The sequence below is a fragment of the Mauremys reevesii genome, linkage group 1 (genome assembly GCF_016161935.1).
Source record: "Mauremys reevesii isolate NIE-2019 linkage group 1, ASM1616193v1, whole genome shotgun sequence".
In the NCBI taxonomy this organism is placed as follows: domain Eukaryota; kingdom Metazoa; phylum Chordata; order Testudines; family Geoemydidae; genus Mauremys; species Mauremys reevesii.
In genome coordinates this window covers 253,233,997-253,259,171 of record NC_052623.1, presented here as the reverse complement: position 1 = coordinate 253,259,171, position 25,175 = coordinate 253,233,997, and the positions used below count along the sequence as shown (strand labels likewise).

The following is a 25,175-nucleotide window of genomic DNA, read 5'->3' as shown; positions in this document are numbered from 1 at the left end:
AGCCTACCTCTCATTGACTTGCAGTAAGAATTAGGCACCTAACTACCATTTGTGCTTTTCATTTTTCTATAGGAGTGATGTCTCCTGAGGATTACAGGGTCAGAGAAACAGTCACAAGGTTACTGATGCTGAGAAGTTGTTTTTCCCCCTCTTGTAATTTTGCTGGTAACTTGGAAACAACGGAAAGAGAAACCAAGAAAATATGAACTTCCACACAGCTTGAATTAGACTTTGACAAAGATAAACCTTCTGTGGCTTACTCAGACCTAGACACAATCCTGGCTGATGACAAAAAAAGGATCATGACTAGGATTTCTATAGCCTTACCCAGTGAAATGTTGAATTGAGAAGGACAGCTGTGCTCTGTCCCTTATTCAGGACTCTTGTTAACTCCACAGTCTGAGTTCTACTCAGCTAGATAGATGAAATTGGCCCTGATTTACTTAGTTGAGCTGGCGAACACAGAGTGCACTCAGTGTCTTTCCACGTCTCTTCCAAGGTAGAAAAAAGATGCACAGGAGCACCCTGGGTAAAGACAAACCCTTAAAATTCAGATCTAGATAAACTCCTCCTATCCTTTAATAGCTGAGGGAGTTTGGTAGCTGGCTGTTGTTTTGATACTTTAACTCTTATGCAGCTAAGGTGCTGCATGATCTGTTAATCAAAAGATTACACATGTGAGACACATAGAGCCTGATGCCATTTAAATGAATTGCAAAACACCCAGTGACTTAAATTGTAAGAAATAATTTGAATAATTAGTTCATTTAAATGTCAATGCAATGCAAAAATATTTTTCTAGACACCGAGAGCCCATAGTCAAATTGACTCGTGCACTCTTACCATTCACTTATTGATTTAACACTATTTATAAGGTACCTGGATGAAACTTGTTCAAACACAGGTAAACAGACAGTCAAGTAATGGTAGTGCTTAAGCTACATACAGGAGTCTGTAACTCAGGTACATTTTTTTGAGAAATAATTCATTGCATGGATAACTATATATAAAATACATCTATAACAGTTATCATACTTAACAGTTTAAAACTGGTGTTAAATGGTGTGACAGAATACACCCCTGTGTTCACACCATACTGACTATTGTAATAAACTTTGCCCAAGGTATGCCTTGTGAGGTATCATTTGACCTCATAACTTGCTGATCATGGTAAAGTACACATAGCAATATTATATGTAAAGTTATGAACATAAGCTGAACTCATGACTGAAGTATGTTTCCCAGATAACACTGGGGAGTGGTTAAACTAGTTTCTCAAAGACAAAGGGCAAGCTGATGCCTCAGCCAGGTGTAAACAAAGCTAATGGGCAATTACCTGCTAAGTGGCCATTCTTTGGCAAGAAATGGGTGTATGGTCAAAGAGATCTGCATCTTAGCAAAGAGACAGCATGGAGTCTCCTTCCTCCAGTAGACTGACTGTCTCCTCGTTCTCAGCTGGAAATACTTTTCAAAAAGGAACTAAAAACTATAAAAAGGAGGGGGTAAGCATTCTAAGACACCTCTCTCTCTGGCATCGCACCTAAGAAGACAAAGGAAAACAACTGGTGGAGTTTAGGGGAAAAGGTCTTAACCTAAAGAGTTTGGTCAGCAATGCAGTTGGAACTAGGGGGTGAGAAACTTTGCTTAAACTCTAATATAGTTTGTTAAGTTAGGCACTAGAAAGTGTCTTATCTTTGTTTTTCTTGTAATCATTTCTGACTTTTATGCCCATTACTTGTACTTAAAACCTCTCTTTGTAGTTAACAAACTTGTGTTATTGTTTCATCTAATCCAGTGTGTTTAAAGTGTCTGGGTAACTTCATTTATCATTGTAATAACCAACTTAATATTTCTGGACTGTCTGGGAGAGGGCTGGACAGTGCAGAACATACATTTCTGGGGACAGTCTGCATTTGGGAGTGTGTTGGGGTCACCCTGTAGTAGTAACCAAGGCTGGGGAGAGCCGAGGTGTGGTTGGCAGGCTGCAGTACACACACAAGCATTTGGGTGTGACTGGCATGTTAGTGGTTGTTTGAGAAAAGCCCAAGTTGGAGACTACAGAAGCAAGACACTCCAGGTTACAGGACTGGGGTGACATAGCAGCTCACTGGTCTGGATTGTACCCTGGAATGTGTCAGATGTACATTCCTTAGGTCTATGAAATCTCCTGCTTTGTTGATAGACATTTGGGATTTTGAGAAATAGACAGACTCTTCAGTTCAAGATGTCATGAAGGCTATAGACTTGTAATGAAAGTGGTTTTCTCTCCCCATGGACTGAAAGAGAGAGACAGAGAGTGCTGAAGGATGACTATTTTCCCACAGGTCTTTGTGTTATCCACAAGAGGGCTTCATTTGTGGCTGACTCTTTAGTTACTCGATCTCTTCAGTGGTTATTTAAGAAAAGAATGTTTTAAGGCCAGATAGGCACTTTTATTCAGAGCTGAGGAGTGCTGCTTACTATGATTTCACAAGGTTCTTTTATAGGAGACCATGTAAAAGGCATACTTTGCTGAATCCAATGAGAAAACAGGACAGACATATATGAGGGCATAGAAGAGGTGGTTCCCCTTTGCAGAGGCGGCTCTAGACATTTTGCCGCCCCAAGCATGGAGGGTCCACTGGTCCCGCGGCTTCGGTGGACCTCCCGCAGGCAGGTTCACCAAAGCCGCGAGACCTGCGGACCCTCTGCAGGCAAGCCGCCGAAGGCACCCTGCCTGCCGTCCTTGTAGCGACTGGCAGAGCGCCCCCAGTGGCTTGCCACCCCAGGCACGTGCTTGGAGCGCTGGTGCCTGGAGCTGCCCCTGCCCCTTTGGAAGGTCCCAATTTTCATGTCCTATGCAAGTGTGATGGGACATCTACCTCACACTGACCCTGCAGTGTTTAATGCAGTCCAGATGGACCAATTAACCAATTAGGCAGCTAATGAAGGAAGTCCAACTGGGCAGAAATAGGTGGGGCCTATAAAGCCCAGGAGCTGAAAGCAGAACAGGCTGCTAGGAAATGGCAGACACTCGCAGGAGAAAGGGAGGAGTAAGTGGAGGTTGCAGCCACTCCCTGGGAGGAGGTTTTAGGAAGTGGTAGGCCCAGGAAGATCAAGGGAACCAGTTGTTGGAAGCGGCCCAGGGATAGAGAAGTAGGGCCCGAGAGAGAGAGGGCCCAGACTGCTAAGCTGAGTGTCCTTGGACTGGAACCTGAAGAAGAAGGGGCTTGGGTTCCCTGACTAGCCACTAGGTGAGTGGCACAGAGGCAGTGAGTGAGAAGACTGAAGTTTAACTTTTTTAAGTTGTAGATTTTTTTTTTTTTAAATAAAGTAAGTTAGGGTATTTTAGTGTTAAGATGGATTCTACTGGAACATGCAGTCTTAATTTTTTTAAACAATATTTTTGTGAATTGTCCCATTTCTTAATAAGTGTCAAAAGTTTAACTCTGGTGTAAAAGGTCCTAAATCCATTTTTAGGTACCCCAATAAATAGCTTCCTGAGATGCTGAACACCCATTGATTTCAATAGTTCTGCACCTCTGACAATTCGGCCATTTCTTCTTAGGCTCCTAAATCCATGTCAGCATCTAAGTGTAGGTACCCAGTCTCAAGAGTATTGATCATAATAAATACCAATAAGCAATAATAAATAAGGTGCTGTCAGGAGCTGCAGGGAGCCCTTTGTTAAAATTCCATCACCAATTTGAAGGGAAGGTTTGGATGATGCCCCTCTTGCTGATAGTGTTTTCCTCTCTTCTGGGTGGAGTTAGAGTTAACTATTGCTCCCCAGGCTCATAAATGCACCAGTGAGACAGAGTGCTGGGCAACAGCAGCTGTACCAGTACTCTGATCATTGTTTCACCAATTAAATTGCCCCAGAGTAAACCTGACAGGCAAAACTCTCCCTAATTGATGGATTGGAATGGTCTGGGGAGAGCAAGTGCTAATTAGCACATTAGCTCAGGGAGAAGACAATACAGGAAGGAAGTGGAAGAGGGGCAAGAGAGAGAGGATGAGGCAAGCTTTGAGAGTCAGAGCCAAGACAGAACTTGGAGGGAAAGAGCTCCTACCTCTCCTGTCATCGGTTTAAATGGCTGAGGAATTCTATGTTATAGCTAAGGTGCTGCATGATGGTGTAAAGATGAGGGGTGCCGGGGGGAGAGAGACACTGTAAATAAACCATATGTGGTGTTTACAAGCAAAAAGTCTCCAAGCAGACTGTGTGCACAGAAGATAGTTGGAGCAGAGGGGGTGCCAAGTTACACTTAGGTTCCTGCCTGGGGTCTTGCCTTGATCCAGGCAGAGGGAGAACCACTCAGGGACGGGGGTGTGTGAAGGACAATGGTAGAGACCCTGCATGGTTGATGGAAGAATAAAAGGAGATGCAGAAGACCTATAGCTTCCAGCAGTCACACCACCTGGAGAGGCAGGTGTAACCCCTTTGGGGTTTTAGAGAGTACGGCCCCTTTAAATCTTTTTCCTAGGGGGGAGGGGGAGCAGTGAGAGAAAGGAGGGAAACCTGAGATGGTGGGGCTGGCTCTGGAGCTCTGGGGGAGAGAAGGGATGCAGACTTCCCCAAAGTGAAGCAGCAGAGAACATATCGGGGACACCCCAGGACAGAACCCAGGAGGAGCACTGTGCCTGGGAGGAATCACTTGAGAAGGACAGGCTGGAGCTGGACTCGGTATCACGGCTGCCCAAAGCTGCATGGGGCTGTGAGTACTGGGGCTTGTGACTCTGCATTGGGAATAAGGAGGGAGGCTGCTAGCTAGTTAAATGGGCAGGTGGTTGCTCTATGTGGCTTTGCAGAGAGCAGCAGAAGAGGGCACTGGAGGGGTTTGTTGGGGGAAAGTTCACTGGCGCCAAAGATGACCAGGAGCACCCAAGACTCAGCACTGGACTGGAACTTTGTGTAAGGGGACTGTTGCCCCCTTACTAACATTCAGTGGGGGTGTTTTGGCTGCTAGCTCCCAGCACTAAAAGGGGAGGGATCGATGGCAAATCAGGACCCTGAGACTGACAGTCCCCAGGAACAATGGCAAGAGGCCAATGCTCCAGGTCAGCCTGATTGACAGGGCAGGCCGGCTAATCAGGGAGACAGAAGGCCAGTGTGGGTCCCGTCCTCCGTGTGTGAGCAGGAATGTGCCGGAGTCAGACAGAGTGGGGCCGAGCTAAGGAGGAAGCAGGGGCCCAAGCTGAGCTGGAGAACAGAGCCAGGCCAGATCCAGAGGGGCCAGAGCTGCAGCCAGAGAGCCAGAGGCACAGCCCAGAGAGAGCAGATCCTGTGCTGGGAGCGGAGCTGCAGCCAGAGAGCCAGAGTCACAGCCCAGAGAGAGCAGATCCTGTGCTGGGAGCAGAACTGCAGCCAGAGAGCCAGAGGCACAGCCCAGAGAGAGCAGATCCTGTGCTGGGAGCAGAGCTGCAGCCAGAGAGCCAGAGGCACAGCGCAGAGAGAGAGCAGATCCTGTGCTGGGAGCGGAGCTAGAGCCAGAGGCACATCCCAGGGAGAGCAGTTCCTGTGCTGGGAGCAGAGCTGCAGCCAGAGAGCCAGAGTGTGGTGAGCAACTGGGGCCAGCCAAGGGGGGGAACCTTGGTAAAAGGGCCCAGCGCAGAAAGACACTCCAGCCAAGGGTCCATGCAGGCCAGGCTGGGAGGGGGACCTTAACCTGCCGGGGGGCTGGCACTGGAAAGAAGGATCCCACCACCCAAAGTCCGGAGGTGTGTGGTCACCACCATTTCAAGTGTCCCACCCGCAGCATTCCTGCAGCACAGCCAGGGCCTGAGAAGGAGGCCTGGGGCCTACAAGGAACAGACTGCAAAGTGCTTTGATGTCCAGAGACATTGTTTGTAATGTTCCCTGCCACAGAGCAGGGTGATGTGTTTCCCTGTAACCGTTCCCATTTATTCTTATTCTTTTCTTTAAATCGATTGTTAAGTAAACAACTTGTATTTGCTTTAAATTGTATGGAATAATCAGTGGGTCAGGGAGGTGCCCAGTGCAGAGAGGGTACCCCGGAGTGGGGACACCTTAGCCCCTGTCCTAGGTGGCCACAGCAGGGTTGGGGGTTGAGCCCCCCAGGAATCCTGGGCCCAGTCTTGTTGGGGCTACGAGAACTCTGCCAAACAGGAGAGTCCTCAAGGGCAGGGAGGCCTCTGGGTAAAGGAAGTGGGAGCGAGGACTCAGATCCTTTCGCTAGCCCACTTCACCGGGGTACACAGAAGCCAGGAAAGTTCCCCACAATAGCGGGACCATTCCCCCGCTTACATTTGCTCAGGACTCCTGAACTCTGTGTGCAGACACATTGCTCGGTGTCTGCCCTTCCAGACTGTGCTACTACTGGGCCTTGGTTTGGATGCAACCCTGTTCTACTGCTCTCCCTGTATTTCCCCTTGTTGTATTTCTCCTCTCTTCCCTCTGTAAATAAATATCTCCCTTTGTTATATCCATTATACTTTTCCTGTGGGTGTGTGTGTTCACTCTGGGGGGTTTGGAACAGGTGCCCCTGGGGAGGAAGGGATTATTCCTGTGCGCGCCTTCTCTTGGCCAGAGCTGCCTGCAGAGCAGACTCCATGTTGGTCACAAGGGTGCTAAAGTTACACAGGCATCACTCAGCGGAGTAGCTGAAGAGTCTGCAGGACTTTAAACAAGAGCAAGCAAATGTACAGCAGCAAGTAGAAGACAATATTTGGGGGGGCAGAGTTTGAGAGCCAGAGGCAAGAGAAAGCTGGGAGTGAGAGAGCTTCTCCCTCATCTATCACTGCTCCAAGGGGCTGAAGACTTGCATTTAAGGTGCTGCACAGTGGTGTAAAGGTGATGGAGGAACACTGTAAGTAAACCACCTGTGGTGTTTGAGTAGAATCTGCAAGTAGTCTGTGTGCACAGAGGATGACAGAAGTGCAGGGAGCACCCTGTTACAGCCAGATAGCACCAAATGTCAAGTATTAGTGCAAAAATAAATAAATAAATCCTGCAGAAGGGTAGTTCTGGAAGGCTGAGCAAAATCTCTTAATTCCTCCTCCACACATGCGCACACATTTCAAATTATACAAATTGAATGCTGTGGTATAGTCATATGTTTTTCAGTAACAAAAGCTTAAATATGTCCATGCATTTAATTTAACTTTGTTTTGCTACCTGGTATTGTATGATAGGAAAAGTGCTTTTGGTTAAATAAGAAAACAAATTAATAATTACTAGTCTTTTTGCTTTGTGTGTGTCTGTCTCAGAAACTAAGTGGGGAAAATTTTAATAGGACCCCATCTTAAAATATTGTCAGCATATCACTGGTCTATTGAAAGAGTGCATATGTTCTATAGGATGACAATTAAAAAAAATATGGCAGGAGTTTTTTAGATTTTTGAAATAGAAGAGATTTTGTCAATAGAGGTGGCTTTGGAACAAATTGATAAATAGTAATATATATCTGTGACTAGATGGCATTCACCCAAGTGTTCTGAAGGAACTCAAATGAAATGACATACCATTTAATAATTCTGCAACGTGTTGCTTAAATCAGCCTCTGTACCCAATGCCTGGAGGATAGCTAATATAATGCTGATTTTTAAGAGTGTCCAGAGGCCATTCTGCCAATTACAGGCCCATAAGACTAACTTCAGACCCAGGCAAATTGGCAGAAATGGCAGTAAATAACAGAATTATCAGAGACTTAGATAAACACAATAGGTTGGGGAAGAATCAACATGGCTTTTGTAAAGGGAAATTGTGCCTCACCAATCTACTAGAATTATTTGGGGGTGTCAACAAGCATATGGACAAGGGTGATCCAGTTGATAGTGTACACAGACTTTCACAAGGTCCCACATCAAAGGTTCTTAAGGAAAGTAAGCAGTTGTGGGATCAGTAACTGGTTAAAAGATAAGCAACAAAGGGTAGGAATAAATGGTCAGCTTTCACAGTGGAGAGAAGTACATAGTGGGTCCCCTAAGGATCTGTACAATGTATTCATAAATGATCTGGAAAAGGGGGTTAAGAGTGAGATGACTAAACCTGCAGATAGAAAATTACTCAAGATAGTTAAGTACAAAGATGACTGCAAAGAATTACTGAAGTGGGTGACTTGGCAAGAACTGGCAGATGAAATTCAGTGTTGATAAGAGCAAAGCAATACATGTTGGAAAACCTAATCCCAACTAAACATACATAATGATGTGGTCTAATTTAGCTGTTACCACTCAAAGAGATCTTGGAGTCAGTGTGAAGAGTTCTCTGAAAACATCAGTGTGCAGCAACAGTTAAGCTAACAGTGTGAGGAACCTTTAGGAAAGGGATAGATAAAACAGAAAATATGCCACTATATAAATTCAGAGTATATCTACACTTTGAATGCAGTGCTGGTCACCCCATCTTAAAAAAATATATAGTAGAACTGGCAAAAGGACAGAGAAGGGTAACAATGATTAAAGGTATGGAACAACTTCCATAGGAGGAGAGGTTAAAACGACTGGGATTGTTCATCTTAGAAAGAGATAACTAAGTATGGGGGGGAAGGCTATGGAAGTCTATAAAATCATGAATGGTGTGGAAAAAGTGAGTAAGGAAATATGATTCATCCTGTCATGTACCACAAGAACCAGGGGTAACAATGAAATTAATAGGCAGCAGATTTAAAACACAAATAAGGAAGTACTTCTTCACACAACACACGTTCAATCTGTGGAACTTGTTGCCATGGGATGGTGTGAAGGCGAAAAGTGTAACTGGGTTTGACAAATAATTAGCTAAGTTCATGGAGGATAGATCCATCAATGGCTATGGTCAGGGATGCATCCCCATCATGCTCTGGATGTCTCTAAACCTACAACTGAAGAAGCAGGGACTGAACAACAGGGGATGGATCATTCGATAATTGCTCTGTTTTGTTCATTCCCTCTGAACCATCTGGTACTGGCCGCTCTCAGAAGACAGGATACTGGGATAGATGGAGCATTGGTCTCAACTAGTAGGGCCATTCTTATGTTCAGAGGGATGGGCTGAAGCAGATGTCCAGTGAAAGCAAGCTCCATATGCTAGAAGCTATCACAACAGAAGATCATTCATCTGCCAACAAGAAACTATGGTGGAATTCCTTAAAAGGCAGATGGTGTCACAATGCAAATACCAGTCTACAAGGAGACTTTGTATGTTGTTGTTCTTTAGTCAGGAGAAATTAGAAGAAATCCAACTAGCAGAAAATGCAGTGGAAAATGACGCTTATCCCAGGCTGGGATACAACATGGCATAGTCATGACATAAAGAAAGGACCTCAGCAGCAGAGGAGGCTCTTGACATTGAAAAGTGTGAATTCAAGTATGCCCCAATGTAAGTGGGCCTTTTAAAGTGATGGATGTTGAAACACAAACTTATTGGCAGTATCCCATTGTACCTGTTACTGTGGTGTTGAGCTGGCTTGTGTAATTATACAAAAGAACCTAATATTTTCTGATAGCCAATAGGGAGGGAGAATGGTGGGATCTCACATTTGACATGTTACCTTACAGGTTTCAAGCTCTGGGGCTCTGTTCTTGTCCCAGGTGCTGAAAAGGTTAGATAACTGATGCATGCCTTGCCTTTTGATACCTTCACCCTCTCATGTATCTTGCAGCTTGTTTGGTTTAAGGGAGACATGAATATGCCAGCTGAGGAAGCTGATATCCAGACAGTGCTGTGCCTCGGTGCAGGTAGGGAGAGGGGAGAAGATACCTATAGAGATAGGTAAAGTAATAAAAAGATCAAGATGTGGGCAGTATTTCTAAAGGTTAGGGGACTAGGACTAGAGGATGGGACTAGGTGGTATCTGAGGCAGGTTCTAGTCCCAGCTCTGCTGACTTGCTGTGTGACCATGGTCCCTGTCCCAGGCCATGTCTCAGTTTCCCCATCAATAAAATGGGGGTAAGGATAGGAAGGTGCTGCACGGAGCACCGTGTGAGAAGCTCAAACGTTGTCTTCCTCCCCACACAGGGCGGGCAGGCAGGCTGAGGCCGCTGCTTTTCCTTGGCAGGTAGAGGCCGCTTCCCCTCCGCTCCAGAGAGGGGTGCAGCGGGCAGATGAGCTCCGGGCCGCTCCCCGCAGAACTCGGGTGCAGGGCTGGGGGTGGGGGGAGCGCAGCAAGGAGCATGCGTGCTGGGACGGGGGGAGGAGGGACGGCGAGGGGAGGCGGCGGCTGTTTATGTGCAGCTGGGCAGGCGGAGCAGCGGCAGAGCGCGAGCAGCCAGCAGCGGCTCGGGCTCCTGCCTGCCCCGGCGGCACCATGCTGGCGCCGCTGCCTGCCCGCGCCCGGCAGGAGGAGGATGCCCCGCGCCCGCGAGGAGCCCGCCCGGCAGGATGGTGACAGCCTCCGCCAGCGGCAGGAGCCGGGACCGAGCGCTGCTGCCGCCTCCTTCTCCTCTCCCCGCAGCCTGGGCTGCCGCTGCTGCTCCAGCCCGGCCCGGCTCCGGCAGCTGCGTGGCGGCGGCCGCGGCGCTGCTGCTGGCCGGGCTGTGCGCCCTGTGCTACGGCAACTCTCTGCGGGGCGAGTTCGTGCACGACGACGTGTGGGCGATCGTGAACAACCCGGACGTGCGGGCGGCGGCCCCCTGGGCGGGCGTCTTCGCCAACGACTTCTGGGGCAAGGGCATGGCCGAGAACACCAGCCACAAGTCCTACCGCCCCCTCTGCGTCCTCACCTTCAAGTAAGTGCCCCGGCCCAGCCGGGCGCCCGTGCCCAGCTGCAGCCTGGCGCCTCCTGCTGGCTCCCGGGGGGGGGCGCGCAGGGGAGCCCCGCGGAGCCATGGCCCCGCCCCCGGCGAGCCCCGGGCAAGGGGGTGGGCAGAGGCGCACCCGGGGTTAAATTAACCCCGCGGGCGTTGAGAAGGGGGGCGGGATATGGAGGGCGGCTGCTTTAGCCCTGGGGGGCGCCAGCGGGGTGGGAGCAGGCGGGTTAGCCGCGCATCCCCTGGCAGTAGCAGCACCTGTGAGCGCCCCCTTCCTACGCAGCCGCCAGGGCGCCCCGAGGGGAGGGCGGGCTGGTGGGTGCACCCAGCCGGCGGGTTTCCCGGGGGGGGGGTTACTTGGCGGCTGGGGCAGCGCGGGGGCGCCTGTGGGTCCGCACTGGGAGGAGGAGGAGGAAGCAAAGGGCTTTTCGGGGCTTGCACCCCAGCGAGCCAGCCGCGGGCTCCGCGTGCCCCTCCTGGCTGCGGTGCTCCCCGCGGCGCTGGCCCGAGGGCGCGGGGCGGTCGAAGCCCGCCGTGCCCCGTGGGGCAGAGGGCGAGGCGGGGTTCTGGGGCGCCAGCGCTGCCCGCCCTGGCCCGGGCATGTTTGGAGCTGGGGCTGGGGCTGGGAGGCGAGCTCCGTGAGTCAGCGTTTCTGAAGGGCGCGTGTGAGCAGTCCAGAGCCCGGGGAGGCGCGGAGAGCGGAGGCGAGCTCGAGTCGAAGCCTTGCGGGCTGCCTCCCCCTGAGCACCGGGGCCAGGTTGGCGAGGCTTGTGCAGCCCTTATGCCCGGGGCTGTGGTGTTTCCAATCCGCCTGGGGAGGGAGCGCTGAGGGGGGGAACGCTGGGTTGGCATCAGAATCAGTTTGGGCTGAGGGGACTCGCTCTCTCGGAAAGGCAGGCAGCTCGGGGCAAACAGCTTTCGCGGGAACTTCGGGGCTTCTTGGCAGGTGCACCAGCTCCGTGGCTGGCTGGTTCCGCAGCATCGGCACAGCCCCACCGTTATTCCTTCTTTGTTGGCTTTGTGTCCATTCAAGAAGAAAAGAACAAAAACAGCTTAGAAAGTGCTTCGTCTCTGAAATGATCATTTAAATGTTTTAATTCCTGTTCAACCCTTCCACCCCCTCTTAAAGAAACCAAACAAACGCCAGTGCCTTTCTGAAATCTCCTTCTGCAGTAAGAAAAGGAACATGACAGTTGTCTGCTGATCACTTTCAGTTACACTTCTGAGAGAAATATATTAGCAACACTGTTTAAAAGAACCCTATTTAAAGGGTCTGCCTTAAATACTACATTTCTTACTGTCTGACAGCTGCAACTCTCATGTCAGTCACTGAATGCAGACTCAGACAGCTATTCTGCATTAGATGGCCCTTATGCATCATATGCAGAATAGGCAGGGAACATTTTCTGTTACAAAAGAAAAGACAAGTTGGGCAGCAGCAAAGGAACTGACGGTTGTGCCCCACTAATCCGGAAGGGAAAACTGTCCCACTTTTTTTAAAAAGGGCAGCAGATAGAGTTAGTATCAGTGCATGTAATTAATCAATGTCCTTCTGGTTATCTTATTCCTTTTTTTACTGTTTTGATAAAACTCTTGATAATATAAAATATTTGATATATTGTAATAAAACACATTTTAAAATTGAGGGTCACGAACTCAGTATTGCTATGAGAAGACTTATGGTTATACTTATGGTCACACTTTAAGGTTATGTTTATAAATAATAGATTTATAAGCATGTTACAGACAAGCAGTATGTGCTATAGATGACTATAAGCACATCCGTGGAAGGTTTTATAAAAATGCTTATCATCAATTTATTAAACCTGTTGGACTCTAACAAATAACCATTAATTAAATCAGTTAATAATCATTTATAAAAACTAGTTGAAAATGGTACCTTTAATATAAAGTGAAACCCATTAATGAAAACAAAATTTCTTATTTTTATTTGTAAAAAGCTGGAAGTGTTCTTGGTATTTTACAGGCAGGTCTGAAGACAAGAACCTTGCCTTAAAGAGGTGCACTAGCTTTGCATAGGCAAAACCACTTCTACATGGAGCCCCATTGACTTAATTGCTGCCAGGATCAGCATGCTTGGATCTGATGCCTAAATTATATGAGATGATTAGTGAAGTGCTTTTGAACTTTAACAGGGTATCTAAAAATAAATGTTTCAGTATGCATTTTTTGTCTTTGAATCTGAACCAGCATTTGCCGATACTGTTTAATTAAAAACATATTTAGGATGAAATCATGCTTGATTTACCTATGCAGGTAGTTCTTTTGATAGTTAGTTGGACTAGATTTGTTCGTGGGATTTGATCCTGAAGTATATTCATTTCAAAGAGTTTACTATATAGTTTTAATTTGATCAGTCCCTGGGCTGGGTGTTGGACAAGGAAGGAATCATTTTACTTTTTTAATACCTGGCTGCAGAGTGAAGAATAATTCAGCTCAAAGGCCTAAGAAGCCTCTGTGGGACCTTTGTGTTTTTTTTCCTCCTCACCTTTGCCAGCAGCAGGGAGGCGGAGGATGACGGGATCTGAGCAGAAGTGGGTCCTCTGGCCCCACTTCCTGAGAATTGGGCATAAGGGGCTCTCTCCAAGTGGTACTCCACTCCATGTGCATGCTTCCTGCATAAACATCCAGTCTCCCTCTTGCTCAGCAGAACATCACTGGTTCCACTGTGTAGAGACACACTTTCCCTCTGGTGGATTTACCCTATTGGCAATAAAAAGCTTAAAAGAAATGGACCTTTTTAGCAAAATTGAAATAAAAATAGCATCCTAATACACTTTCCAGAGATGAGAGCATCCATTTAGGATGCTTAAGAAAATGGTGCATTGTGTGTATTTGCAGATTAGATTGAAGTTGGAATGTAATGGCTGAGCTACCCATTCAGCCATGCTATGTTGTCTAAAGATCAAGGGGTTTTAACAGTAGCAAGCTCCTGTGTGAGGCACCATTCATTATCCTCCTCTGGAATAAATTTATAATTTCAGCCATGGAATTTGTTCTATGCACATAATTCAGAGACCGTATGGATTTTGGATCATACTATAGCAAGATTCAAAAGAAATCTTTTGGGATTATATCTGCAACTCTCATTTTAGTCTCTCTCTTATTTATTCTTTAATAGCCATGCCCTTATTGTAACTATGAAATCAAGAGGAACAATTTGGGATGCCCTTTAGACTTTGAATTGACACTGAAACAAAGTCTATGACAGCAACTGCCATGTTCTGAAAATGATTTTGCTTGAAAAACAACCTCCCCCCCCCATCCATTAGAAGAATTTTAAAAGGACAGTCCTTAATACATTGGACTCAAGTGTTAAAACCAAGCAGTTAAAAACTTCAAAAAGTTATTTGACTTAATTCATATTATAGCAGAAAGACTAAAATAAAACTTTTAAATAAAAATCTTTAATTTCAGGATACAGTTAAGTTACAGATTAATAAATACATATCATGGATATAATTTATTCTGTGTATGCTCTCAATATGAACAATAAGAGGAGAGTTGAACGGCCTACATTACTGGAACCTTGAGCTAAAAATAAAATAATCACACTCTGGGTGCATTTTTTTGTGTGTCTGGACATCAGCAAGCCAACCCCTCCCCCCCCAACCCAAGAAAAAAACAACCACCAAGGTGCGTCCCCCTACCCCATCCTCAATGTAAGTTCTTGGCTTTTTAAAAAAAAAAAAAGTTAGTGTATTTGATCTTCTACAGTTCATTCTCTCTTCCTTACAAACAAACAAACAAGTAAAATGTGTTCAAATAAGTGTGTGTGGGTGTGTATAATTTCCTAACAGCCAGTCCTTTGATTCCTCCTGGTCTCTTAGAAGGCACCCTGCTTAAATATATCTTGTGCATTGTCACTGGTAACAGAGGTTCTGTAGACCAGTTATGTCCTCAGTGGCACTTAGGTTACACACCCTTGCTTCTCATGGATTTGCACAACGTTGCTGATTTGGAACTTAGTAAACAATACTGTTGATGCAAAAGACAAAATAAAATCCTCAGCTCACACTCTCTTAACTGTTTGTTCTGCAAAACTAGTAACCAAAAAACAGTAAAACGTGCTTTTGTCACTCAAATGGGATATGACTGAGACAGCAAATCTGTGGAGTGATTAAGTAGCACTTTGATATAGTCATCAGAGTAGAACTGCGCTTTAAGGAGCAGCACTACCAGGCTTGGAGAGACATCTCTTCTAAATTCAAAGAATTAACAAAAAAAACAAGTTTCAAAGGACATTAAACAGATGTCATCCTGTTTTAACTTTGGTTTGGTGAACACAGCCTGTAAAGAAAATGAAAGGCATGCTCCTAAAGCCCCTTTGAGATCCCATCAATCCAACAAAAGGCTCACCCTCTCACAAGATGGAGAGGGACACAGAAGTCAACAGATTATTTGGGACAAAAGATGGGGGGAAAAAAGGGATTGGAAGTGCAGTTCACAGCCCCCCCCCCAAAAAAAAAATGGATCCAGAGAGGGACACCCAGCAGAGAAACCTCAAAACACCATTTCTCTTAGAAGGAGTTAGTGGAACTCTTCTCAGATGTGTGAAGGGAACAGAAAAAGGCCTTGCAACTGCAGACAACCCCCTGTCCTGCTTCCTCTTCCTGTCCATCTTGGCTTATGCCAGGAGGAGATGGACGAGGAAGTCACGGGACTTTCTGGATCTATGGATGAGGAGATAGACAGCTTTGGAGACTGAAGTTCTCTTCCCACAGAACTGGTGTAGAAGAAGGCAGTAGTGCATGCTTCCTTCACACTAACATGCCTTCTTAGGTGGAAGAGCAGTTAAATCTTTGGTCATTCATACACTGGTCTTTCTGCTGAGGTACACCAACAAAAAGGCTAATAGTGTTGGCTTTTGGGACATGGACACTTGGGAGTTAGACTGAGAACATCATCTCTTTTCACAAAGAGCACTGTATTGCTGTCAGCAGTAGCTTGGAGGGTGTGATCCAAGGCCCACTGAAGTCAATAAAAAGACTCCCATTGACTACAATTTCCTTTGGATCAGACCTTTAGCAACTGTGAACCTCTGGGTTAGATTTAAACAACAGCCAAGAGGTAAGATGTTAAGTAATCCATTACCAGCCATCCAAACTGTCCAGTCATCTACAGGTAAACCCTTCTGATTTCCAGGTGGATGGGTGGGGACAATGGCAGTGGAGTGGACTTTAATGTTAGGGAGTTAAAAATAAAATAAAAATGGAGTCCCCAGATTTGATTTGTTTTACTTTTGTAACAATGTATTATTGTGTTACAGTTTGACACCACACAGTAACACAGTGAGCTGTAATTTATAAGGCTAAATACTCAGGCTCCCAGGTATTATGACTTGCTGTACAATCATTTCATAGCAGCGCTACTACACTTAGGATTATGTCCATGTTCTCCTTACACATCCTATTTTGGTTGTTTTAAATTTGACTATAAAAATCAGTCTCTATACTGAAACTTATTATACATGACCTGAAACTGATGCACATTTTAAACTGTTGTTCACCAAATGCATATATATATTTAAGAACGGCCATACTGAGTCAGATCAAAGGTCCATCTAGCCCAGTATCCTGTCTTCCAACAGTGGCCAATGCCAGGAGCCCCAGAGGGAATGAACAGAACAGGTCATCATCAAGGGATCCATCCCCTGTTGTCCATTCCCAGCTTCTGGCAAACAGAGGCTAGGGGCACCATTCCTTCCCATCCTGGCTAAGAGCCACTAACAGACCTATCCTCCATGAACTTATCTAGTTCTTTTTGGTACCCTGTTATAGTTTTGGCCTTCACAACATCCTCTGGCAAAGAGTTCCACAGGTTGACTGTGTGTTGTGTGAAGAAATACTTCCTTTTGTTTGCTTTAAACCTGCTGCCTATTAATTTCATTTGGTGACCAGTGTTTCCTCTAATTTTTCCCACACATGTGCGGAATGAATTTTGTTATGTGCACCAATATGGAGGTGATGTGTGACACATCACTTTCATATTGGTGCACATAACAAAATTAATATGGTGGGGGTGGGGCTGAGGGGTTCAGAGTGTGGGAAGGAGCTCAGGGCTGGGGCAGAGGGTTGGGGTGTGTGTGTGTGTCTGGGGAGGGTGAGGGTGAGGGCTGGGGGTGTGGGATCTGGGGTGGGGCTGGGGATGAGGTGTTTGGGGTGCAGCAGGATACTCTGGGGCTACGGCGGGGAGAGAAATGTACTCTGGGGCTCCAGCTCTCTCTTCCTGCAGCAGCACCTGGGCTGGGGGGGAGAGGCACCTCTCCCACTGTGGCAGCTCTGGGGTGGGAGCCATGGGATAGGTGCCCCTCCCCCGGCCGTGGCAGGTCCCAGCCAGGCAGGTTCTCTGAGTGCTTGCACAGCGCTAAATAGGCTGCTGCATGGCCATGCAGCTTACAGGGAACTTGGTGACCCCTAGTTCTTGTGTTCTGAGAAGAAAGTGAACCAGAGTGGAATGTTTAATATTTAGTAGCACATATTTGGTGCTGTCTTCATTGGTGTGTTTTCTGTTTAGCTTTATTTTTCAGGTGTTTTCTCTGACCTCCCTGTCATTCCATTCCTTTCATACCAATTTCACCCATTATTTCCCTCTTCCTTCCTTTCCTTATAAAGTTGAGCTTTGGACCAGCCTTTTCTCCCAGCTGGAGGAGCCTTGTCAATGCTTTTTGAGTACATTAAAATGAATTACGATTGGTGCTGTGATTGTCTAGTGGCATTTTTTTGCGTTCGGCCTCCTGTGTTTTGGACTCTTATGCCAGGGCTTCTTTTCCCCCTTTTAGTTTGTCTGGTTCTCACTTGTTACACTCTCACCAACAGGCTGAGACTGGAAGTCAGAGCTGAAAGATTATGTAATAAGTTACTCCAAATTCAGTTAAAAATTCTAACATCCATCTGGTTTGAAATCTACCCTTGATCATGCAGAATAACTCCAGTGTAATCTTCACTAGTACTGTCTGCTGATGACTGATCACTGTGACTGTGTCCTTTGAATACGTTTTGATCCTGGTCCTCTTTCAAGTGAGTAGACAAGTAGTCTGATGGGGCTGGAAAGCATCTACTTTTGGAAATCTCTCTACCAGTGCAGTGATATTTCCTGAAAGATAGAGAGCCTTTTGGTTAACAGCTTTGCTATACATGAATTTGCTATACATTTGTTGTGGTTTTAACCTTATTTGAGAATAATTTTAGAGGTAGCCTCTGATGTGTGTTGCCCTCTTCTTCATTATTCAACACCTCTATAAAGTGTTCTACTATATTGTCAATTTGTACATACAGTGGGTCAATTTTTTTTTTAATTGCTAGGCCACTATGTGGAGTCAGAACCTGAAACCATGTGAATCTTGGTTGCATTAGTTTGTTGAATATCAAAAACAGTCCAAATTTTCTGCTGTTTTTGCCTGTGAAGACCCATAAATATTGCACATTCATATTTGTCACTCCTGATGAACCATACCTCCATAGAAACTTCTGTTCTTCTCTACAACAGAGCAGAGGTAAAGGGGAATGTGTTGTTTTCGTTGGAGTACAAACGTCAGTACCTGTCTGGTACATGGTAGCTGTTACATTCCAAGAGGATTAGTGTGACTGCCTCCAGTTATAAAAGACTGAAAATGTGGTGGTGAAGAAGTCCTTTGGGGCTTACACTCCACTACACTCAAAGTGGAGTAGCACTAAAGAATTACCAATACAGAGTGTTCTACACTTGAAAAATGATACCTATCTTCCAATAATAGTGCAACTGCATCAGTGCTAGCCACAGTGTAAATCAGGGGCGGGCAAACTTTTTGGCCTGAAGGCCACATCGGGTTTTGTAAATTGTCTGAGGGCCGGTTAGGGGAGAGGGTCATGGCCCGGCCCCCACCTCCTATCTGCGCCCCCCCCCGGGAATCCTGTCCCATCCAACCCCCCCCTGTTCCCTGACAGCCCCTCTGGGACCCCTGCCCCATCCACATACCCCTGTCCCCTGACGCCTGACCACCCCCAGACCCTCGCCGCCCCATCCAACCCCTCCTCTCATTCCTGACGGCCCCCCTGAGACTCCTGACTCATCCAACCCCCTGTTCTTCCCCCAACCACCCCGACCCCCTATCCACACCCCTGCCCCCTGATCACCACCCTGAACCCCCCTGCCCTTTATCCAACCCCCGCCCCACTCCCTTACCGCGCTGCTTGGAGCACCGGTGGCTGGTGACGCAAGAGCCGTGCCACCCAGCTGGAGCCAGGCCACGCTGCCGCCACCATGCAACACAGAGCACCGGGTCAGGCCAGGCTCTGCAGCTGCGCTGCCCTAGGAGCTCGCAGCTCCGCCACCCAGAGCATTGCACCAGCAGTGGAGCGAGTGAGCTGAGGCTGTGGGGAAGGAGGACAGCAGGGGAAGGGCCAGGGGTGAGCCTCCCGGGCCAGGAGCTCAGGGGCCGGGCAGGATGGTCCCGCGAGCCGGAAGTGGCCCACGGGCCGTAGTTTGCCCACCTCTGGTGTAAATCCTAGTAGGGCTTGGGCATTTTTTGGTTACTATGGGTTTTCATGGTATGCTGAAGGAAAATATTTGAACCTTGTCTATTTAACACTTTTACAGCTGTTAGCACTAGTGCAGCTAGACCACTGTCAGAACACAGGTGCACATTTTTTTTAGCATATGGTAGATGCATTCTTAGAGTTCATTGTAAGCAGACTCCACTTTATAGTACAGTATAGTGAAATCTTGCACTGGCATACCTAGTTGGCCATTTTCAGATATTATTTCATGATTTATGTGAAAATGTAAAGAAAATGGAAAACCAGAAGAAGCTTAATTGCTCAGTTGGCATCCCCTATTACATTAATTTGTACAGATATATAAAAGCCTGCATTTAAATCTCCATCTCTCCAAGATGTGTAATGAGCGTTGGGATCCTATAAGTGAGAATTTTCATTAGGAATTATTTGCTGCAACAAATTATCATCATTATGCTATGCATTTCCACTTCATACTGTGTTGTATTTTTGTCAGTCTGTTGAAAATAATAAAACAGATTAAACTAAACACAAGCTGTCCAGGGAAAATAACAAGGTCCATAAAAACACAAACTCTCCAATTATGGTTTACAATATTTTTAAATCATGAGAATTTAAAAAAAAGAAAAGGCTGAGTGGGTATTTGTGTGTGTCTAAATGGATGAAAAGCACTATATAAGTGCCAAATGGTGTTGGTGCTTATATATGACATAACTAGCTTTCTTAAACAAATTCCATTTTTAAGTCACTCTCAAGTTTCTATTAGTTCTGTGTCCAAAAAAAAAAGCTAATCTGCTGAATTCTATTTAACTTGGCAATGTTTCATAGAGATCAAGGCTGAACACTGGGGTCAAAAGTTATGAGCAGTAGAGGGTTATGCAAATTTTTCTGTTTTCACCCACGAAGGAAGGAGATGAACATTAGGATTCATGTGCTTTCATCATTCTGCATGGGAAAGAATACCTTTTCCCGAGGGCAAGATTGTGCTCTTACCAATTCAGCTGGACAGGGCCATAAGGAGAAAGGTCCATCCTACACCACACAGTAACATGGCGAGCTGTAACTTACCAGGCTCACTTACATGATAAGGGATCCTTTGGAAACTGTCCCCAAACCAAAGGGATACACCCTCTCTAATGTTGTTCTTGAACAGATTTTATTACACTAACAAATCAAGAAATTTCAAGATTAAATGCTGCTTTTTCTTTTCAGTCTGTGTATGGGTTTGGCAATGGTTTCTGAGCAGTGTGTGACGCTATGAACTATATGTGCTGCAATACTTAGACACAAAGGGATGAGTTGAGGCCAGAGTCTCTGCTTCAGCATGGAATTATCTTGGAGCTCAGTTCTCCTTGGTGGGGGAGTACCCACACCAGAGAGTTCTACTCATGAATTTTCCAGTGAGTTCTCTCATTCTGTATGGGGTGGGTGGCCATTTCCCCCTAGAAGATTCTAGCAGTTACACCTCCTCGTGCTTGTGGATTCTCTTCCTCCCTCCCCCAGCCCCGCAATCTCCTGGAGGCCCTTTGTTCTTGAACTGCTGTTCACCAGTACCTGGATGGCATAATCCCCCACCTAACAGTCTCCCTTGAACCTCCTCTTCCATGAGGGGTACACAGGTGTATTTCCGAATTGCAGAATGGGTAGCAGTGTAAACTATTGCAGTCTTCAGCTGTGACTCTGCTTCCATTTAGTAGACTGGCAAAGCACCATTGACTTCAGTAGTGAAAGATCAAGCTCTATGTTGCCAGTAACTTCCAGTGGGTTCTCCTATGTATTTCTTCAAGAGGGGCGAAGGATTAGTCAGAGCTTTGCCAGATGAGATGCTCTACTCCAGAGCCACAGGGTCAGGTAGTCACAGAGATGCTACACAGGGTCTTTTGCAGGGTGGGAGGGATGATACCATGGTGGTGGTACTCTTTTTGTGTACCCTCTTCATCCAGCCTATATCATTCGAATGCTATTAGGGGACACCTTTCTTGGCTGATAAGGAGGAAAGATTGAAAGGGTCTGGTTAGCCCGAAGACACAGCTTCCTTATTGGAGTTCCCTTACAGAGCTCAGCCAAGGAGAAGACAGGGTTGGAGATATATCTTTCTAAAATATATGCTTTAGCTCAACCATAAACGTTATGGTCTTGATGTAGGAATTCTACTGAGTCAGGTTCTGTGGCTTGTGATGTGCAGGATGGTCAGACTCTTAAACCCTAACGGTCTTTCCTAGCTTAAAAACATTACAAAAATATGACATGAAATCAAAGGTTTCTCAGTTGAAGGCCAGTCTACAATTGGATAAGTCAGAGAGAAAACCTCGCACACTTATATGCTACTCCTGAATGGGGGCATTCCAGATGCTTCTTTCCATTAAGCTGGGGTTTGAGAGGCCTTCATTTCAACTGGAAGTTAATTTCAAAGGACTACAAGGATCTGTCTCCTTATTTTAACCCTCCCACCCCTTTTCTCTCCCACTTACTGAGCTATGCACAGTGGATACTTAATAGTATAATAATGCCCAATGCCAAAAGTGAAGAGAGGACTGGACCCAGACTAGGGCTTGGTGGGTTGGGAGGGGAGGCGCTTTTGTCAACTTCCCCATTCCTACTCTGCAGCACTCTGCTGTGGAGTTTTTTGGCTTTACGTAGGAGGCTGCCCTTTCCCTTGGACAGTAGGTGACCCTACTGTGTAGCCTTGTGAAGCTTGTATAGCTTGGAAGGCCATGGATGGATTTTTGGCTGATTGAAGTGCTATATTTGTGCGCACATACTGTGTATAACAATCGCAACCACTATCAACATTTCAAAAGATTTCTAGTGAGATTGTTTCAGGACAAAAGAATGTTTCCTTCACCATTTGGCCTAATTTGTTATGACAAATAATATCCTTAGCAGAAATGAAACAACCCCTGCACATTTTCACATTTAATGTTCATGGACCACCAAAGACGGCAAATTATATATAATACGTGCACACACACATGTGCATACTCCTACTCAGATTTTACAGTTTAATGGAAGACTTATCTTAGTAGTGTTTTGTTTTTTAAAAAAAGGAATAGCCAGACTATTAGGTTATTGCTATTTCATACGTAGCAGCTACTCTAAAGAAACAACATTAGGTAAATCTCTCCTATTGTAGGCCAGTGATGCTTGGCCCTTTGCTGGGCATTCAGTGGAATGGATTCAAGGAGCATTCCCTCCCCAATGTGTTCTCTGCCTAATGATCAGGTGCTGGTGTACTGTCCTTGGACTGAGAGGAGTGCAAAGACTACATTACCTACTCCCTTGGAGGCACATTGTTCCCACCACCAGCACTGTATCATCGAGTGGGAATGACAGATGGGGGTGGGGGACAAATACCTCCCCATGAAGGCACTCAAAGCAGGCTTGGGGATTTCAAGAAGATTGCCACTCTACAACAGAATGGTCCCTTGGGCCAGGGCAGGACTGCCCCTCACTCTGCCCTGTGCATTGCAAGTACCATTTAGCCCTGCAGGGCATGATGCTACTGTATATTTTAGACTGAAATTTGGTTTGAATGTATTGTTTACTTTTTTCTCATTTTGTGATGGGTGGGAGGGCAGCTTGTACCAGAGGTGAAGCTCAGGGTGGACATATCTCACAGGGGAGAAAAAAGGCTTCATTCAAGATTTTTTGATCATTCATATGAATTGAAGTCCTGTCAAAATATAGCTGCATAAAGCATTACTTCAAAGTCCAGGGTTAGGTAATGCCAAAGTTGTATTTTTCCCAAACTCCTTTAGCTCAGTGACTACCTCCAAAGTGTTCCTGTGGGAACAAAAATGGAAGACACAAGTAAGACTCCTTCCCTGTTAAAGTTAGATTGACTGGTCAAAATGCAGCCTAGGGTAGATAAAGTTCTATCAATTGTAAGCTGTAGAAAGTATTTATAAAAAAACAGATGATGTTTGGGCTTCACAAACTCGCCAATTCTCATCTGATTCAGAAAAACCAAGGTGTTTACATAGTAATAACAAGTCAAGGGCATTGCTCTCAAGCCATGGGGAACTGCAGTCTGACCCTTAGTAAAAGCAAATGTAGGGATTGCTGCCCCTTAATGTGTGGTTTAGTCTACATGCAAAATATTTGAACTGATTTTATTGGGTGTCATTTCTTTTGTCATCTTTTTAAAAATTTCCTTTAACATTTTAATTCCAACTCTTTCTTGTTTGTATGTGGCATCTAGGTCAGTGTTTCTTAACCTTTTTGATACCAGGGACTGGCTTGCTGCCTTCCTAAACTGTGTCAGAGAGATCTCAGGGACACCGGTCCATGAACCAGTCGTTGAAACGCTGATCTAGAAGACATAACCAAATGGACAAATATGGTTAATTCTAATTAATTTGATTCTATTTTCAACTGTATGTAAAACAAATCCTGTTAAAAACTGTTAAATAAGTTGGCAGTGAGGAGACAAGTTTATGAATATCTTGTGAAAAGAAATTCTTAGCAGTTAGTCACTATTTCCTTTTGTGGCAGTCACAAATAATGAGTAGTGCTGTTGTCTCATCAGCAGAGAACCTGAAGGGATAGCAACTAATGTGTCTTGTCACTGAACAGTCTGCAAAAACAATTTCTGATGGTAGAGTGGTTCCTATTGCATCTGGATTCCTGGTGTAGACCCAGGAATCATGGCTTTAATTGGTCACAAGCGAAGATACCAGTTCTTCTTTCGAGTGCTTGCTCATATCAATTCCAGTTAGGGGTGTGCATGTGCCGCGTGCACGGATGTTGAAAACTTTTTCCCTAGCAGCTACCTGTTGGGCCGGCTGGGGAGCCCCCTGGAGTGGCGCCGATATGGCACTCTATATAAGATCCTGCCAGCCCCACCCCCTTCAGTTCCTTCTTACCACCCGTGATGGTTGTTGGAACAATGGTCTCTTGTTATCAAGTGTTCCGCTAATCCCTAGCTTTCTTTTATCTTAGTAGTTACCTTTGTTAGTTAATTGTTGATAGTTATCTTAGTGCTAAGTGTAGTTTAGTAGTTGGGTGCAGTTCTGCCCTTCAACAACTGCCCTGCAGGGCTCTGGGGCATGCCATCCCAGGGCTTCAAACCCTGCAGTTCTTGAACAAGCCCATGCCCATGGGTGATCCCCATGACTCCTGCCTTAGGTGTCTGGGGGAGGCCCATCAGGCTGACAAGTATAAGATTTGCAAAGCATTCAAGCCCCGAACAAGAAAAGAGAGGGAATCCGCCTCAAGCAACTCCTCATGGAGTCCCCATTGTGTCCCTCCCAAGATGCGGGACCAAGCGCCTTGGTGCGCAGTGCTCCCCCAACGGTACTGGCCACGGCACCACAGAAGATCCTGTGCCTGCCTCGGGACTGACAATCTCCCAAGCCCCAAAGTTGTCCACCTTGGCACCGCTCCCACTCCCCGGTCTCTCGAAAAAAGCAAGCCTTGGGAGGACCCTCCGTTCGGCCCGAAGCGGTCGCTGCGGCCCCAACTGAGCAATCTTCGGACCAGGCCTCTAAACCTGACAAAGCCGGTAGGCCCCGGTCTGCTCAAGCCAGTCCCATGCCACAAGGGACCTTACAAGTGATGGAGGTTACACTGCCTTCCACTCCAGATACCTTTGAGGCTGCCAGAGGGCTTATTGAAATGACGTCATCGGTGTCCCTGATTCAAGCACCATCTCCAGCCTGAGTCCCGGTACCGTCTAGGGTAAACCGGCGATGTTTGTACTGTCAGCTCCCAGACCAGCATCTCCATGCTGCTCTGAGTTCCGGCATCGTTCGGGATCCCAGCACCACTCCACATACTGGTCTGACTCATGACACCAGTTAGACTTGTGGCGCTGGTCCCGTAGCCTCGACCTTCGGAGCCGCTCACGCTCAAGTTCGCTGTTGATTGCCAGAACATGGTTCTGCTTGAGGTCCAGATCTCACTCAGCAACCTTGTGGCACTGTTCGGACCGGTACCTTTCGGGGCACCAATCCCCGCACCGGCTGTTGCCACGGCACTGACCCAGGA

General features: G+C 46.4%; 1 protein-coding gene across 5 annotated transcripts in view; it reads left to right on the top strand.

Moving 5' to 3' along the window:
• The first annotated feature begins 1,427 nt into the window (after positions 1-1,427).
• The window catches only part of TMTC1 (transmembrane O-mannosyltransferase targeting cadherins 1), a 215,859-nt gene continuing 192,111 nt past the window's right edge, over positions 1,428-25,175 (top strand). For 2 of the 5 annotated variants that reach the window (XM_039547617.1, XM_039547621.1), the window contains exon 1: positions 10,198-10,650. In XM_039547617.1, coding sequence (XP_039403551.1) covers positions 10,304-10,650 — 347 coding nt within the window. In that variant the 5' untranslated portion in view covers positions 10,198-10,303. Of the gene's footprint in view, positions 1,631-10,197; positions 10,651-25,175 lie in introns of those variants that run through there. The other 3 variants (XM_039547608.1, XM_039547592.1, XM_039547599.1) reach the window with 3 other exon arrangements.